Genomic DNA, 19069 nt, shown 5'->3' with positions numbered 1-19069 from the left:
CCAAGTAGCTGGGATTACAGGCATGTGCAACCACACCCAGCTAATTTCTTTATTTTTAGCAGAGCCAAGGTTTTACTAAAACCCAGCTAATTTCTGTGTTTTTAATAGAGCCGAGGTTTTTTGGCCAGGCTGTTTTGAACTCCTGACCTCAGGTGATCCACCTGCCTCAGCCTCTCAAAGTGCTGGGATTACAGGCGTGAACCACCACACCCAGCCTTGTTACTCTTGTTACTCTTTTTTTTCTTTTTCTTTCTTTTTTCAGACAGAGTTTCGCCCTTGTTGCCCCGGCTGGAGTGCAATGGCGTAATATCAGCTCACCACAACCTCCACCTCCCAGGTTCTAGCAATTCTCCTGCCTCAGCCTCCCCAAGTAGCTGGGATTACAGGCATGCGCCACCACACCTGGCTAATTTTGTATTTTTAGTAAAGACGGGGTTTCCCCATGTTGATCAGGCTGATCTTGAACTCATGACCTCAGGTGATCCACCCACCTTGGCCTCCCAAAGTGCTGGGATTATAGAGGTGAGCCACCGCACCCAGCCTTGGTTACTAACTCTTAATGAATCTGCCTGTTTGGGTGCAACTACCCCTTGAGGATTAAATATATCAATTAAGGATTAAAAGTGTCCGAAGCTGTTTCTGGTCTCTACATCCTCTATGCTTTATACATAGTCTTTACTAAATAAGGAGTTTTGAAAAATGAATTTATCAAATAGTATAGCTAATTTATAGTAATATGTATTGACTCCTTATATCTGCTTCCTTTCAGGTGAGCACACCAGGCGCTGGAGCACCCCTGGGAAGAGAATACAGAAAGATGAGGAGGAAGGGTGCCAAAAACAATGTCTTCTTTGGCCATTTGCTCCTTGACCCTAATGCTAGAAAGGAAGGAGAAAGGGAAGATGAAATAATTTATAAAATTCCACCGAATTGTCAGTTAATTAAATAAATCCTTTTTAAAATTTTGTTGTCTTTTTCTTTTGTTTCTTTATATTATTCAGTCTTTATTACCTGCACTACACAGATGTAAAAATAAATAACTTTTGAATTAAACTATACAGCGTGTGATCCACGGAAAATTTATGTCATGCCACATTTACCTGAAATTTTTGGCAAGTGTGAATTCATTAGCCATTGAAATAAACCAGAAAGAAGGAAGCATACTGGTTTTGTCTCAAGCTTTCCTAGCCCTTCCCTCTCCTTGGGCTTAAACGAGTCACCTACCTGCTCTAGTATACATCTTAGAATCTTCGTAACTTCGTAACTTTCTCTTTTGTGAGTTCTTTCATGCCTGGTTTGTGAGGAAGTGGAAGCAGGGAAGGTAGAAGAGGTAAAGAATGGAATTGCTGGAAAAAAAGAAAACTAAGAGAAAAGTCACTTACCAGGACCCATCATTCCCTTCACATTACTGTCTCCTACATGAACAGGTCTGGACTCTTGGGCTGCAGAGAAAGGAAAGCATCCATTCAGCGTTCATTCTACTAACATGGACTAAGCACCTTCCATGAGCCAGGTGCTTGGGGCAGACTCAGAGATTCTACAGTTTTGTGGGGGAGGCAGAGCAGTAAAAAAAAATAATAATAATAGAAATTACAGTATAGTATGGCAAGTGCTATTTTCGCAGCAGTAAAAAGATACAATAGCGGTACTTACCTCAAAGATTACAATAAGAAATAAATAAGTTAATATTTGTAAACTGCGTGAAGTACTACCTGGCATATTATACCAGTTAAAGAGTTGTTTAACTATAATGGTGGTGGCAGTGGTATAATGGTAATAATAAAAAGAGACAGAATGATACTGTTAAAATGTAAAATGATACATGTTAAAATGTAAACCAGCCTGGGCAACAAGACAAAAACCCCGCCTCACCCCCCACCTCCAAACCACAGAAATTAGCGGGGCATGGTGGTGTGCGCCTGTGGTCCCAGCTACTTGGGAGAGTAAAATAGGAAGATCGCTCAAGCCCAAGAGGTTGAGGCTGCAGTGAGCCAAGATTGCCCCACTGCACTGCAGCCTGGGTAACAGGTGTACCCTATGACAAAGCAATTAAACTCCAGTCTGGGTAGCAAGAGTGAAACTCTGTTTCAAAAACAAAAAAGAAAACCAGCAACAACCAAAAAACCCACTGAGGCTTCTGTATTGAGCATTCTTTTAGAACGCTTGCCCTGGGAGAGGCTAGCTGCCAAATTGTAAGGCAGCAACTTAGAGAGTCCCATGTTACAAAAACTGGAGCCTGCCAATAACCATGTGAATAAGCTTGGATATAGATGCCCCTGAGTAGAGCGTTCACACGAGATGACAACCATAGCCAACACCTTGATTACAGCCTTAATGAGAGACCTTGAGCCAGAGGCACTCAGCTAAGCTGTGCACAGATTCCTGACTCAGAGAAACTGTGAACCATGAATGGTTGCTATTTTAAGCTACAGAATTTGGGGACGATAGATAATAGTTGTACTATTTTATCATTAACAGTGGATAAGCTAAGACTTTTTGAATGTTTGGTTCTTGAACCCTGAGTTTTAACATAAGCTGCCAAGTATGTGCAGAATGTCTTATCATAGCACATTAATCTTAAATTTCTGCAGCAACTCAGTAGCATAAACTACGACCATGTCTATGTAAGAGGAAAGGAAGGAGGGGGTTGCCACTAAATAGTTCATTTAATTCATGTGGGCACTGAAATCATCTGGATCAGCTGTTTTCAGTGGATTCAACACATTCTGTGATTATTTATTTCCCTGGGGACTGTTTCACATTGTCTAAACATGTACAGGTTTACTTTGTAAAAATAATTTTTAACCTTTTATCTTGTGAACACGTTTAGCTGCACTGGCACTGAACTTTCACTTTCTAAGCCGATTGTATACTCTACTCTTTCCCAGCGATGCTCATCCTCTTATGTAGAGCTGTTCATGTCCTAGAGGAAAGAAAATAGAGCCACCTGCAATGAACCCAGTCCCCAGATGCATCAAGTGAGTTTTCCCAGGTTGTGCCTATCAGTTTCTCAATGAATTACTCAAACAGATAAAAAATAAAAATAAAAAGGCAGGCTGGGCGCGGTGGCTCACACCTGTAATCCCAGCACGTTGGGAGGCTGAGGTGGGCAGATCACGAGGTCAGGAGTTGGAGACCAGACTGATCAACATAGCGAAACCATGTCTCCACTAAAAATGCAAAAAATTAGCCCGGTATGGCAGCAGGTGCCTGTAATCACAGCTATTCGGAAGGCTGAGGCAGGAGAATCGCTTGAACCTGGAAGGCGGAGTTTGCAGTGAGCTGAGGATCCCACCATTGCACTCCAGCCCAGGCAACAGTGTGACTCTGACTCAAATTAAAAAAAACTTATTAGAGTAAGTGATTTTTTTTCTAATACTTCTCTCTTATGGGTTAGCATAGTATTGATTGCACAATAAATTATTTTAATTCAATTGAAATTTAGAAGAATCCAGATTAGTATTCCCCCGCCTAAAAAAAAATATTTAAATTGAGCAAACTCTTGTGGCCTTTTAGATCCTCTGGATTCTCCTAAATTCCAGTTACAAGAGGAAAAATTCCAGACAATACACCATTTTCCTCTAACAAAGATGAAGGGGTTAAGCCCATTCTTAAGCCCTAGGAATCAGGAGAAAAATACTTGATTAATTCAGTATGATTTGTGAACTGTACCTTTTTCATAGGCCTGAGAAGGCAAAAGGTTGGTAAAGTCTTCGCTTGGAAGAACAGGCTCAGGGATATTGATTGAACGAAAAGGACTTCCTTGTGCTTGTGCAGGCCCGGCCTGTGAGCTGTGTTCTTCTTTCTGAGTTTTCCTAGTAAAGAGAAATAAAGACAAGGCAATTCTGGTTCTTAATATCTGATCTATTAGGAGGAGATTGAGCTCAGACTAACTCAAGAAAATGTCTGAATTATTAGGTTGAACGATATAAATTGCCATTTTTGAAAATTAAAAATGGTCAAATACTAGCAATTCATATGGTCCAACTTAATTCATCACTTCAGTTGGAGAAGAAAAAAACTTCTTATATTTACAAATCACCCTTCTAATTATAATACCCACATTCTTATTTTTTTGTTACTGGCTTCCTTATCATCAGGATCTTCAGAGTTTGCAGTGGTGACAATTTGCTTGAGATGATTTACATTCACTTAGCAATGCAACTCAGAAGTAGCAGAAAGCAGCAGGTCCTTTCCTGAAAATAGCCTATTCTCCAGGGTCACACACATATTATTCCTACAATTCTATTTTCAATTTGTTAATATTAAAAACACATAAGTAGGCTGAGCACTGTGGTTCACGCCTGTAATCCCACCACTTTGGGAGGCCAAGCCAGGAGGATCACTTGAGCCCAGGAGTCCGAGACCAGCCTGGGAAAACATAGGGAGACCCCATTTCTACAATTAAAAAAAAAATTAGCTAGCGTGGTGGCCGCACCTATAGTTCCAGCTACTCAGGAGATTGAGGTGGGAGAATCATTTGAGCCCAGGAGTTCAATGCTGCAGTGAGCTGTGATCATACTGCTACACTCCAGCATGGGCAACAGAGCAAGACTCTGTCTCAAAAAAAAAAAAAAAAAAAAAAGAGAAAAGGAAAAACAAAACCACATAAGTAACAATAAAGATTATGTATGTTTAATGGTGAAACTTTACTTGATTCAACCTGGTCCAGGCATTGTTTAACATAAATTTATTTTCAACCCTAGAAGTAAAATAATAATTGCATTAGAGATATTTTAGAAAATTAATAAAAAAAGAAAATCACTGATGGTGCTATCTTAACACAAGCATCATTATTTTTAAGTATATCTTTCTAGTTGTTATTTTACATATTTTTACCCTTGTAATCAAAGCACTCATGTCATTTTATGTCACTTTCATTTTACATATCGTATTAAATGCATTTTTTTTTACATAATAGGTACCACCCATCTTTGGTATTAGCCAATGTTATAATTCTATCAGCTTCATCGAATGCCAAGCCGTGAAGCACATTGGCCAGCTAGCTAGATACTGATAGTGGGGAAGCTGTTCTAGGTGCCTCTGCAGAAGCCATTGCTTATGAGTTTGCCTTCGGTACATTTTTAAAAGACACTCACTTGGCTTTAACTTTTCGAGATTCTCTTCGCTTCTCCTGTTGAAGCTGTTCGATTTTCTGTTGCATTTCTTCTTGTTTGGAAGTGATGGCTTGGATCATTGACATGGCATTGCTCAGCTCTTCCTAAAAAATAAGAATTGTTGTGTTTTAAACTGGCACATGGGGTAAAAGTATATCACATAATCTAGCATACTGTACACTTTTAATACCTATTTATTGAATAAATGAATGAATAAGATTAAACAAATTACTTCCATTGTGGCCTCAAATTTTAAGACAGAGCTCCAAAAAAGAAAACATGAAAGGTATTTTTCCATGATAATTATGAATGGCCCAGAGGAAAAATTCTTATATTTGGCTGCTATGGAGAAAGGCAAGTTTTCTACTCCTGTTACTGAGACCAAAATTCTCTTGTCAGCAAGGAAATAAAAGAGGGGCTTACCTTGAAATAGTTTAATGAATTCTTCATCTCCGTAACTTTTTCTTCCATGGAACATCTGCAGCTCTTAACCTTTTCTTCCAAAGCATATTCTCCATGTTGAATTCTTGACAGTTCTTGCATTGCTTCTGTGAAACCAGTTTTGAGTTCAGAGGCTAGGGCCTGCAACTAAATAATGCATGAAAAGTTAATTCAATTTGCTGAAAATTATAACAAGTGGCACCATTGGCCCTTGAATCTTTCCTTTGTTTGAGAAACGAGGCTTCTGATAATCTACAGACCTCATTTACTAGTGTACTTCAGTTTGGACAACTTAAGACAACCCTGGCCCCATTCGTCTAAGAAAAAGAGTATCTTCTTTATACAGCACATGCTAAAGCTTGAAAAATGACAAGAAAGCAAGCCATTAATTAAGTTTACAAGTGCTTCTGCAAGCTTCTATTTATTCTGACACCTTTGATTAAAATGAGATTTACTTGAAAAGAAACATGTATGTAAATCTTGATCCAATAACTCTTCAAAATCTGTGAAAGAAGAAAATGAGTCATGTTCTCTCTGGTTATTATAAGAAGTAAGGAAATTCAGTTCTTGCTTTCTTAAGAAATTAAAAAACAAACAGAGTAACAACCAAGCATAACTGAGAATTTATTTGAAAGAAAAGAAGTTTTTTTAAAAAAAATACTATTGGACGGTATCATGGGAAAAAGGAGGTAATGGTATTTTCAATGACGGTAGGCTTTAACTCATAAGAAAGGCACAGGAATATCTGATAGAAATGGTAGGAGCTCAGAATGTTGTTGATGGTGATATGAGTCATCTTCAGCAGTCAGTCCTGGTCATATAGGAGCTCACACACTGAACTTCTATTGTCAACTCCGACATCATGAAAGAGATGTTCAATTTTGGATCAGGTAGGGTACAAATCCTAGTTCTGTCCTAAAGTACCAAGACCTTAGGCACGTTGTAGCATTTTTCTCATCCATCAAATAGGCATGATAATATCTATTTCACAGGGCTGTCTTGAAAATTAAATGCATAAATGTGGGTAAGCTGCCTACCACAGCATATACTTGGTGCATAGATGTTCAAGAAATGTTCATTCTTCTCCCCCATTAGGTGGCAAATCAAAAAGTTAAGCACAAACAGAAATGTGGAGAAAATGAAGCACTTCTAAAGTTCAGTTTTATTTATTGAACAAATGAAAAAAACATTTTCAACAGACAGTAAGTTAATAATAACAATAAGATAATAACATTACTTTCTTGACATTTATGATCTTACACTCTGCTAGGTAGAGGCACTCTTAGCTCCACATGTCTCTTTAAAACAGAATCATTTAGAAGGCTTATTCTATAATCAAGTTTTGTTGTTATTGTTGTTGGGTTTTTTTTTTTGTTTTTTTTTTGAGACGAAGTTTCCCTCTTGCTACCCACGCTGGAGTGCAATGGCGCGATCTCGGCTCACCGCAACCTCCGCCTCCTGGGTTCAGGCATTTCTCCTGCCTCAACCTCCTGAGTAGCTGGGATTACAGGCACGCGCCACCATGCCCAGCTAATGTTTTGTATTTTTAGTAGAGACGGGGTTTCACCATGTTGACCAGGATGGTCTCAATCTCTTGACCTCGTGATCCACCCGCCTCGGCCTCCCAAAGTGCTGGGATTACAGGCGTGAGCCACCGCACCCAGCTGTTGTTTTGTTTTGTTTTGTTTTGAGACAGGGTCTTGCTCTGTCACCCAGGCTGGAGTGCAGTGGCATGATCTCGGCTCATTACAACCTCTGCCTCCCAGGTTCAAGTGATTCTCCTGCCTCAGCCTCCCAAGTAGCTGGGATTACAGGCATGCACCACCATGCCCAGCTAAGTTTCATATTTTTAATAGAGATGGGGTTTCACCATGTTGGCCAGCCTGGTTTCAAACCCCTGACCTCAAATGATCCACCTGCCTTGGCCTCCCGAAGTGCTGGGATTGCAGGCATGAGCCACCATGCCTGGCCTCAAATATTTTTCTTTTAAAGGAATGAAAACTAAAGTCCAGATACCTTCACAGAGTTCCTTTGAATGTGTATTTCTGAACATTTTCAGAATCAGGTCATCCACATGGTTTCCACCTACAAAGGCACCTCCCACTCTACAGGGTCTCCTGTATCACATTTTAAAAATGTAGGATTTTGTGGTTCATTGTGCCTTACAAATGATTGCTGGGAGTAGGGAGAAATAAGAGGAACCAGAGAGATCATTTTGAGGAAAAAAGCAGAGCCTGTCAAGTGTTTGGGGCTAGAAGGCTGGGAAACATCATGAACAATCCATTTTTCATTTCAATCATTTTAAATTGTAATTAATCTTTGCAATGGATTTTGGCACATGTCCTAATTTAGTCATCATGGTGGATTAAATCACCAGATCAACCACTTTCTGATCTGATAATTTTTCATTATACAAATATATCTTCTGTGAGCAAAAAAAAAAAAAATTGATAGCTATGTAACATCAAACCAAAAATGTATGCAAGTTTTAAAATTGGAAGAAGGAAAGCTGACATTCTTCTTAGTGACGTTCACTTAGATTTCCTGATTGGGGAAAAAAAAAGAAAACACTATCCAACAGAAATAGGTTTCATTATCTTGCTCTCTTAGGCAGGGTTTTTTGCAGAGACCAAAAGGCAGCAGCAAACTCCTAGGAAAAGGACCTTTCCTTCCCTGCAGAACCCCAGTTCTCAAAAAATTATTAAAATTTTCCCCTGATAGCCAGGTGACATAGGTACTCTGGGTCTTTGAAAGCTATTTTTGAGTCATGTGCCCATTTCCTACCAACATATTACTCTGAGCTCCATGGGTACCTGCTATTGAAGTCTTGCTACTGCTTTGAAAACAGCTTCACAGCACTGACCAGTGAGGGAGGGAAGCCGTTAGGAGGACACACACCTGATACAACATGTCATTTTAGTTAACAGCCAAAAACGCTAACCGATTTCGCCACGGAGACCGTGACTAACATGTCATTTTAAGATGCTGAGGGATCCTAATCTCTTCAGCCCCTACAGGGTGGTTTTCAACTACCAACCTGACCACTCCCTTGTGAACAATAAATACTGTGAAGACACCGTCTTAACATCTTTTCTCTGCTCTCTCTTCAGTTTTCTTTTTTGACAGCCCACAGCCCACCCCAAGGATTAGAAACAGGTGTCTACCTTGTTCTCCAGGGAGTTGAACACGTTCCTCATCTCGTTGATTTTTTCATGAAGGTGCTCTAGAGAGGTTATGATCCCTCCATCCTGCCGCTGGAGGCGGGCTCCCACTGGAGGTAGGTTCAGGGAAGACTTGTACTTCGAAGCCTACGGTACCACAGAGGGCATCTTAGGCTCAAATAAATAAGGGAGAGGAGTCCGAATTCTTCCTATTTCCTGCTCTTAATTTCTGAGTCTCAATTTTCTTTCTTTTCTTGGCTTCTTAACTCTTCTTAAGATGAATTTTAGTCAGTGTCTTCCAATTTTTTTTTTCATGAAAGATCTCTCAGGCCTCAAACTTAATTTTCATAAATGTCAACTTGTGTTTTACAGACATTTCTTCCTTTTTGCCACATTACCCAGGTCAGGAGGCTACCAAGAGGTAAATTAGGGGAACTGGACCTGTGCTTTGGGAACCTTGCAAAGTCATAAATGTCGATGTTTGGGAAACCTCCCAATTCTTACAATTCTATAAGAGCAAAAGCCAGGTGTTCCGCAGTGGCACATACATGATGGCAAGGAGGCCAAGGTAATTGCTTTGGTTTCCCCCTAAACCAGGGTCACTGCAGAAGCAATATGAGTTTTCTGGCAACTTCCATCTTCCAATTGTAGGGCTCTGTATTGATCCCCAGAAGTGCAATGATTTAAAATACAAAGTGAGCAGCAAGTAATTTGAATATCGAGAGTAAACTTCCCAAATCTACTCCTCTACATTCCCTTAAAGTCATTCTTGCAGGGCCTTATTGAGACTGACATGAAGCCTGGTGTGCTGGAAATTTCTCTTATTGATCCCTGGATACATTACAGGCCTAGAAGAGTTAACTTCTCTGGTATCAGAAGAACATTCCTCAATGGCAAAAAGAGACTGAGACTCAATCAGGATTTAAAAATCCTAGAAAACTTTCAATGACAGTTTTGATGATGAAACCTATTACTGTAGGACTGGTTCCCATAGTGTTTCAATTAGAGGTCCTTTTAGCACATCACTTCTTTTAAAAATTATTTTCATTACAGAGAAAAATAAACAAGAGAAAAGAGAATTGCCAAATAGAATCATCCCAAATTTCATTATTTCAGTGTTACCATTAACCCTCACATTTCCTTCTATTTTGTTCTATGCATATAAATGCAGATATCTATATAGTTGAAATCATACTGCAGATACATTTGATTCTACCTCTCTTTTTTTTCCTCCTAATATTCCAATAAGGCATTTACAATAGCCTTCAAAATGTTTCTGAAGGTCTACTTTTGATGGCTACATAATATTCCATCCCGTGAATTTGCCATACTTTACCTACCCATTCACTTTTGTTGGAAATGTATGTTGCTTGTAATTTTTCAATGTTATAACTAATGCTGCAAATTATGTTTTTGTTTTAAAGTTTTGTATATATTTCTAATTATTTCCTTAGAATAAATTCCTAAATATGAACTTCCTGTGGGTCGAAGATGTTAGTAGTATTTGACCCAAAGGGAAAGCTACTATACCACAGGGAGGCAATCTGTTCAACTAATTAATAACTATACAAGTTATATTTGACCAGAGGATTTGAAAAGTTATGGTAATATGTCTGTATATTCTTGGAAATGTTATATATGATATGCAATGTCCTAAATTAGTGGATTTGGAAAAACATATCTTGAATAATAAAATACATGAAACAATAGAAATAGAAGAAGCCACAGTGTTTACATTCCTAAGGCTACAAGTGAGCTTAAAACACAGTTGGAGCTGGGCGCGGTGGCTCACGCCTGTAATCCTAGCACTTTGGGAGGCTGAGGTGGGTGGATTACCTGAGGTCAGGAGTTCAAAACCAGCCTGGCCATCATGGTGAAACCCCATCTCAAAAAAAAAAAAGAAAGAAAAAAAACACAGTTGGAGTTCAAATCATTAGTGTGAATGTTGGGCTAGCACTAAATTGTGCAGTTACTACGTCTGTTGCCTTAATTATGGGACCCTTTCTTATGTTAATGGGATCATAATTTTTATAATCCATATGCAAAATGAAGTAATAAAGGGTAAAATGATGCCACCTGACTCTGGAAAAGAGATCTGATTCAACAACTCTGAGAGGGGTGGGTATGTGCAGTGAACAAAGGATAAGATGAAAAGGAAAAGGGAATAGACTTTTCTAAAAGTTTCTAACAATTACACACACTTACCAGAACGAAATATTATTAATTATTATTTGCTAATTAGTCAAACTATAATACTCCTTATTTTAATCATTGCTTCTTTGAGCTTCAACTTTTTCTTAGCCATCTATAACTTTACTTTGGTAAACTGTCTGTGTTCCTTGCTCATTTTCTACTGGAGTTTTGGAAGTTTCCATTTTTATTGGCCTTCACGAACTACTAATTTATGATTAAACTTTTGAAATATTAATGTGTCTGTTCTCACTCATAGGCAGGTGTTGAACAATGAGAACACATGGACACAGGGAGGGGAGCATCACACACTGGGGTCTGTTGGGGAGGTTAGGGGAGGGACAGTGGAGGGTGGGGAGAAATGCCAAATTTAGATAACAGAGGGATAGAGGCAGCAAACCATATTGCCATGTATATACCTATGCAACAATCCTGCATTATCTGCACATGTACCCCGGAACCTAGAGTACAATTTAAAAAAAAAAGAAATACTGTTGTGTCTTCCTAATTTTGTTATTTGCCTCTAAATTTGTTTAGAATATTTTTATGATGGAAATAGTTTAAATTATAATGTGGATGAACTCTCAAATCTCCTTCTTTGTGATTTCTCCCAGTGCTTTTTAACTTAGAAAGACATCTCACATTTGGAGACAAATGAAATATTCACTTATTTTAAAATTTTATGGTTTGAATTTTTAATATTTAAACCTTTAATCCACTTTGGCGTTTGTTTTAATTAGAGTATGAAGTGAGGATCTCTTCTTTTCTTCCAAAAGACCCAGGCAAAATCTTCCCAACACTGGCACAAGACTAAATGAGTGCATCAGACCTCTTGGCTCAGAGAAATACAGACATCTTGTAATATAGTCATCCATTCATTCATTCAGTTCATATTTATTGAATATGTATTATATGCCAGGCATTGTACTTTACACTGAGAATTCAACAGAGAGCAAAATGGACTAAATTCCTGCCCTTAGAGCTTACATTCTATATGAGGAGACAGAAAAAAAAAAAAACCAAATCAGGTAATATATACGATAATGTCAGGTAGGTATGGGATCTATCCAGAAAATAAAGTGAGATAGAGAATGACCAAAATTTCATATTTTACTTCAGGTGCCTTCCCTTCTACTATAAATTTTATTCTGTTATGGTTAACTCCTCCCCAGTTCCCTCCTTCCTCTTTCTCTTCTTCTTTCTTTACTTCTCCTTTTTCTTCTTCTTCTTTTGGTTAAATGTTGCTTGGAGTAAGCAGACTGGGGCTTAGGAAGTGTTCTTTTAAAACAAGGATGGGGTTATGATAGCATCACAGAGGTCATAGAGACCAACTTCACTTCCATTGCTTTGTGTGATCCACTGTGAACAGACGTACTAGGATTTGTAACACAATAAGATAATGAGGCCACCCCACTGCAGTTATATTTAGCCAACATTCAGGGAGTGACCTACATAAAATCTATAATAGACTTTAAATCATACCTGACTTTAAAGAGGTACTCACACTCATTCAAATGTCATACACAGGTCAGATGAGAACAGAGGGGAAGTGGGCAAGGAAAGCATCTGGAGCACTTGGACCAGTGAGGCATCAAATCAGCGCTGAGTGAAAACCCATTTTTGCTTCTAGGCCTTTGTTCAAGCTAGTCCCCTGTCCCAAACAACCTTACCTATACCTACTGGTCAAATGATCTACTTGTCCTTAAGTACCTAGCTCAAATCTTCCAGTCAATACTAATTCATCCCTTCCCCGCAGAATTTTATTAATGCCTCTATTACAATCCTTTCAACAGCTTACCTTGTAAGAACAACTATTATTCTTTTTTTTTTTTTTTTTTTTTTGAGATGGAGTCTTGCACTGTTACCCAGGCTGGAGTGCAATGGCTTGATCTCGGCTCACTGCAACCTCCATCTCCTGCGTTCAAGTGATTCTCCTGCCTCAGCTGCCTGAGTAGCTGGGATTACAGGCATGCACCACCACGCCTGGCTAATTTTGTGTATCTTTAGCAGATACAGAGTTTAACCATGTTGGCCAGGCTGGTCTCAAACTCATGACCTTGTGATCCACCACCTCAGCCTCCCAAAGTGCTGGGATTACAGGTATGAGCCACTACGCCCAGCCAAGAGATATTATTCTATGTGTTCTTCAGGTTGTGGACACATAAAAATCAATGAGAATGTCTGTTTCATCTGTTTAATCTGCCACGAGGTCAAGCAGTAGACTTTGCACATAGTAACTGCTCAATAAATGTGCATTCTATTGAAATGAGGCTGTTTCCTCCATTCATCCTATAGCTGGTCTGAGATAGGGGCAATATGGTTAAGTAATGGTTTCATAATCCTATGTTGGCTTGCCCTAGTTTGGTCTATAGCAAAGATCTCTTACATGATAATTCTGGGAACTGGTTGTCATTTTCACTTTACTGTCATTTAAACTCAACAAATCTAAATAACATTTCCCCCAAACTATCTACTCTTCTGGACTCCTATATTTCTGCTTGAGAGAGCATTCTCTTTTCCTAGTTACCAGGGCTTAAAACCTTAGAACCAACTTTGAAAGCATCCTTTCTCCCAACCTCCCACCAAGCTCCGTCAATGTTTTCTTCCTTTTTGGATATTCCAGACAGCACTGCCTAAAGTCTGGAGAGGAGCATGAGTTTCCCTTGCCCAAGTTGCATTTATATTACAAATTATGTCAGAATAAAGTTCCATGATTTTTAAGAACAGAAATGTACTTTAAATTTATGGTTGAGAGACAGAAGCCAAGTAAACACTACTTAGAGGACCAAAGAAATCTCATATGACTCTTACTGCAAAGATGTTTTGCAGAACTTTTATCTTCCTTGTAAAGTAAATTGTTCCCATTGTTTAAAAAGAGCTTGAAAATTTTTCCTATGCATATATTTGAACATTTACAATGTTAACCCTTTTTCATTCTCAATTCTCCCTGCTGACATAGAAAGCAAGAAAACAGATCTTTCCCTCTCCTCTCTGATGGACACGTTACCTTGCAGTGTAACAGCCATGGCGATGGGGGCAGCAGGCAAGAGAAGCAGAGTGGAGGTGGGAGTGGTAGTGCTTCGTTTTATAAATGGGATAACTTGTCTTTCTTTTTTCTTTTTTCTTTTTTTTTGAGATGGAATCTTGCTTTGTTGCCCAGGCTGGAGTGCGGTGGCGCGATCTCAGCTCGCTGCAACCTCCGCCTCCCAGGTTCACGTGGTTCTCCCGTCTCTGCCTCTTGAATAGCTGGATTACAGGTGTGCGCCACCATGCCCAGCTAATTTTTGTATTTTTAGTAAAGATGGGGTTTCATCATGTTGGTCAGGCTGATCTCAAACTCCTGACCTCATGATCTGCCCACCTTGGCCTCCCAAAGTGCTGGGATTACAGGCGTGAGCCACTGCACCCAGCAAACAACTTGTCTTGCAATAATGAGTTCTCAGCCTAGCACAGTGGTGCTCCCCTATAGTCTCAGCTACTCAGGAAGCTGAGCTTGAGCCCAGGAGTTAAAGACCAACCTGGGCAACACAGAAAGACCCCGTCTCAAAAAAAAAAAAAAAATCAGTTCTTTCCAAAGTACACTGTGAGTAGCGGGACCCACTGCACTGCCTGTCTCACAGGCCTGCTAAAAGAACAAGTGCAACAATATATATGGAAGCACTTGTAAGTGCTAAAAACATCTACGCATGAAGGATAGTCAGTCATCACTATTATACATGGAAGCATTCCAAACAATCGATTTGTCTTTACCTGGTAAATCTGCGTGGAAGGATTATTCACCGGCATATGTTCATTCTCTCCTGCAGAGAGAAAGAGCTTTGTTCAATCAACACTACTCATTCTGTCCCTATCCCCTTCAGATATATACAGGAAATAAGGGAATGTATACGATCCTGCATTTGTGCCTGCATAACAAGAAACCAATGATTCAAGACAAACAAAAAATGAGCTGATATATGTGGTATCCATATTCACACATCCTAATCACTAAACCAGTATCTACCTGATAGACTCTTGCAATAGAAAACCACATTCTACTATAGTAGGGAAGTTTCTCAAGCAAACTGAATGATGTGTGATTATTAAACACACAGAAAGGAATTCGCAGGAAATGTCTTTATTATGTTCTTGAGGCTGTCTGAAATTGACCTGCGGGGACAGTTCTATAGTCAGGAAGGCGACTCTTCACCAGGCACTTACTGCTCTTAGTGTGCCTGCATAAAATGTCCTCTACTTCTCCCACCTCTGATCTTTGCCAGACTTCTGAACTGTGTCCTACTGTCACAGCCAAGTTCAGCTAAGGGAATCTTGCTGTCCTCCTAGGCAAGACAGCTGACAGAATTGTCAACGGAAAGGTTCTGGGAAGGATACAGGCAGAAGAAAACAGTATTGTATAGTACTAGGCTTCAAGAAACACAGGGCACACACAGAGGAGGTAGTAGGTTGTAGAAAACCATTCACAGGCCTGGCACAGTGGCTCACGCCTGTAATTCCAGCACTTTGGGAAGCTGAGGCAGGTGGATCACCTGAGATCAGGAGTTGGAGACCAGCCTGGCCAACATGGTGAAACCCCATCTCTACTAAAAACTCAAAAATTATCCGGGCATGGCGGTGGGCGCCTATAATCCCAGCTACTCGAAAGGCTGAGGCAGGAGAATTGCTTGAACACGGGAGGTGGAAGTTGCAGTGAGCCGAGATTGAGATCATGCCATTGCATTCCACCCTGGGCGACAAGAGTGAAACTCTGTCTCAAACAAGAGGGGAGGGGAGGGGAGTCGAGGGGAGGAGAAGGGAGGGGAGGTGAAGGGAAGAGAGGGGAGGGGAGGGGAAGGGAGGGGAGGGGAGAGGACTGGAGAGACCATTCACAACCTAGGGAGAAAAAGAGGTTAGCCTAGAATGTCTTTTTCAGAACCACATTGGTTGGCCATAAAGATGAGGCAATCCATGTAAAACATTCAGCTGGTTGCTTATCCATTTAGCTACTTCTCCAGTATGTCGCAATGCATACATTGTGTGCATCAAGCAGTTTATAGAGGAAACGCCTGGTTGCAAACATTTGGTTGTGTGGTTGTGTATATTGTTCTCCTAAGGCAAGCTGGTACAGGAAACCCCTCCAGCCTCAGTATTTAAGCTCATAAATAATATACAGCCTTAGCCCGGAATTTATGCACACAGAAGGCTGGCCCTACAAAATCCATTTGATTTGAGGTTACCGAAACTTCCTGCATAAGCTTGAGTAAAGATTATTTAGAGAATTTCATACTATGTCCCAACAGCCTGGTAAAATAGCAAGAATTAGGGCTTTGGAGGAAGGATCCAGATCCCAGACCTAACTTTGATACTTTGTGGTTGTCACCTGACTTCTCTATGACTGTTTCCTCTTCTGTAAATTGGAGATGATAAGAGAATCTACTTCTATACAGCTGTTTCTATATGGTAACTATTAAAAGAGAAAGCACTTATGCTTCTAGGCTAGTTTAGAAGGTGATAGATGTCTAGTATTTGAATCTGTGTCTTGGCCTTACCCAGCTTGTTGTTCTGAGAGAGTCCTAAAGTTATTGCTAAGAAAAATAAGATAACAATCCAGAACAAATTCTAATAGCATTTCCTATTTTTTCAGCACCCAGTCTATAGTCTTCATAGTCATTATATTATGATAGGGAAATGAAAATAGTTGACATATTGTCATGTTTTGAGATAGTGGTATACAAGACAAAAATCTACATTTCTTGAATTCTAAGCCCTAAAGCAAGACATAGGAAAAATCTGACCTTGCTTTGTTTTGGTTTTTTCCATAGTGCCGGTTACTTCTCTTCTCCCGCTTATTCTTCAACATTGCATCCTCATCGTCCTGGCTCAGGCCACCTCCTCTTCCCTGCACCTGTCAATTCAAATCAAGAGTAAGGGATAACAGGTAGAACTGTCAAAGAAACTGAACTTACTTCAGGTGTTAACTTTAAAAAGTTGAACACAGCCTGAGGTACATGCAATTTCAGAAGAGGAAAAAATATTAAGCTGAGTAAACATTTAACGTCAAGATAAATGTCATTTTGTGAATACATATAAAATCCATTATTCAAATTTAGAGTAGTTTTTCAATATGCTACATTCTTTTTTGGATCAAATCAATTAATTAAGACCTATTGGTTTTATTAGCAAGTCATAGTTTAAGGAAATTTTCTTTGCTTTTTTTTTCAAACAGGGTCTTGCTCTGTCACCCAGGATAGGGTGCAGTGATGCAATCATGGCTCACTGCAGCCTTGACCTCCTGGGTCAAGCCTCCCACCTCAGCCTCCCAAATAGCTGGAACCACCGGCACATGCCCCCACACTTGGAGATATATATATATATATATATTTTGTAGAGATGGGGTCTCCCTATGTTGCCCAGGTTGGTCACAAACTCCCAGGCTCAAGTGATAATCTGATCTTAGCCTTCCAAAGTGCTGGGATTACAGGTGTGAGCCACCATACCCTGCCCCAAGGAAATTATCTTATGGAGAAAAAACTTGAGCAGATATAAAGGCCAATACCTCTGTTTCTATTCCATTAAATAGTACGTTTCTTGATAGCCTTGTCCTCACTTTCGGCACCTGGTAGACTCCTTTGCATCCATGAAATGCTAATCAAATATGCTGTGTCTGCCGTAACCAGTAGACATGAAGCTGCGAGGTCGGAATGCAATCCAACACACACTCAATGTTGAGGATACTGGCCCTCTTTTCAGCCATCCAGCATTTTAACCCTTTCCTAAGTTTGAAGAATTCCCCTGCCTTGTGAGGCTTGATCAGATGCCTCCCATTATAGAGGCTGAAAGCGCCAGGTTCTTCTAGCCTCCCTTGCAGCTAAGGCATGATAGACACATGACCTAGGACATACCACTCAGATGCACCTGCCCCAATTAACACTGGCAGTTGCAAAAATAATTCCTAAGGCAGATACTTGATATTCTTTCTACCTTCTAAGACAGCAGTGGCAGTGAGGGTAGTGGTGGTGACCATTTTCTGTTACAAACATATTAGGAAATTCAAGGTGCTGTTTTCAGTGCTTTCCTCACTAGAACAGTTGTACTGTGCAATTTAGGCATTGTTGCTAGCCATAGAATCCCAAACTCGGTTCTCCAGCTTCCCAGCAATTACATGAGCTGTCCATCTCCTTTCAACAAATTCCTCTGCTGCTTAAATCAGCCAGACTTTGTTTTCTGTTGCTTATAACTAAGAAACCTGATTGAAACAACACAAACATCTGAACACTATCCAAGCTTAAGAAAACACAACTTTAAACTTTGTTCATCACTCTAGAGTAGACAAATCTAATCTACACTGACAAAATGCAGCTCAACAGTTGCCTGGAGCAGGAGGTGGAGGGATAACTGGGAAGAGGCATAGGGATTTTTCTTTTTCTTTTTTTTTTTTTTTTTTTTGAGACAAGGTCTCACTCTGCTGCCCAGGCTGCGGTGCAGCGGCTTATGATGGCTCACTGTAGCCTTGAACTCCTGGGCTCAAGTGATCCTCCCACCTCAGCCTCCTAAGTAGCTAGGACTACAGGTGGATACCACTATGCCTCGCAGATTTTTTTATTTTCGTAGAGTCAGGGGACTATGTTACCGAGGCTGGTCTTGAACTCCGGGGCTCAAGCGAATCCCTTTCCTTGGCCTCCCAAAGTGCTGAGATTGTAAGTCATAAACCACTATGCCTGGCTGCACAGGAAACTTTTTAGGATGATAGAAATGTTCTACTGCTTAATTGTGTTAGTGGTATATGGGTGCACTAATTTGTCAAAACTCATTGAATGTATATTTTAATTGGGTACGTTTTATCTTACATAAATTATACCTGAAGAGAGTTGATTTAAGACTTTATTATGGGCCGGGTGTGGTGGCTCATGCCTGTAATCCCAGCACTTTGGGAGGCTGAGGTATACGGATAACTTGAGGTCAGGAGTTGGAAACCAGCCTGGCCAACATGGTGAAACCCCGTATCTACTACCAACACAAAAAATAGCTGGACATGGTGGCAGGTGCCTGTAATCCCAGCTACTAGAGAGGCTGAGGCAGGAGAATTGCTTGAACCTGGGAGGTGGAGGTTGCAGTGAGCCAAGATCATACCACTGCACTCCAGCCTGGGCGACATAGCAAGACTGTGTCTCAAAAAAAAAAGGC

General features: G+C 40.1%; 1 protein-coding gene across 18 annotated transcripts in view; it reads right to left on the bottom strand.

Annotated features, from left to right (window-relative positions):
- ARHGEF33 (Rho guanine nucleotide exchange factor 33) overlaps window positions 1-19069 on the bottom strand; it is a 134841-nt gene that overhangs the window by 89454 nt on the left and 26318 nt on the right. For 15 of the 18 annotated variants that reach the window (XM_032239377.1, XM_032239386.1, XM_032239384.1 and 12 more), the window contains 7 exons: window positions 16681-16790; window positions 14660-14709; window positions 8723-8866; window positions 5541-5705; window positions 5100-5221; window positions 3673-3815; window positions 1383-1442 (listed from right to left, as the gene is read on the bottom strand). In XM_032239377.1, coding sequence (XP_032095268.1) covers window positions 1383-1442; window positions 3673-3815; window positions 5100-5221; window positions 5541-5705; window positions 8723-8866; window positions 14660-14709; window positions 16681-16705 — 709 coding nt within the window. In that variant the 5' untranslated portion in view covers window positions 16706-16790. The remainder of the gene's footprint in view (window positions 1-1382; window positions 1443-3672; window positions 3816-5099; window positions 5222-5540; window positions 5706-8722; window positions 8867-14659; window positions 14710-16680; window positions 16791-19069) is intronic. The other 3 variants (XM_032239389.1, XM_032239388.1, XM_032239387.1) reach the window with 1 other exon arrangement.

Source organism: Sapajus apella, unplaced genomic scaffold, assembly GCF_009761245.1.
Source record: "Sapajus apella isolate SASKATOON/1434 unplaced genomic scaffold, GSC_monkey_1.0 scaffold44, whole genome shotgun sequence".
Classification (NCBI taxonomy): domain Eukaryota; kingdom Metazoa; phylum Chordata; class Mammalia; order Primates; family Cebidae; genus Sapajus; species Sapajus apella.
The sequence above is the reverse complement of the archived record's forward strand: the minus strand, read 5'-3'. Positions and strand labels throughout refer to the sequence as shown.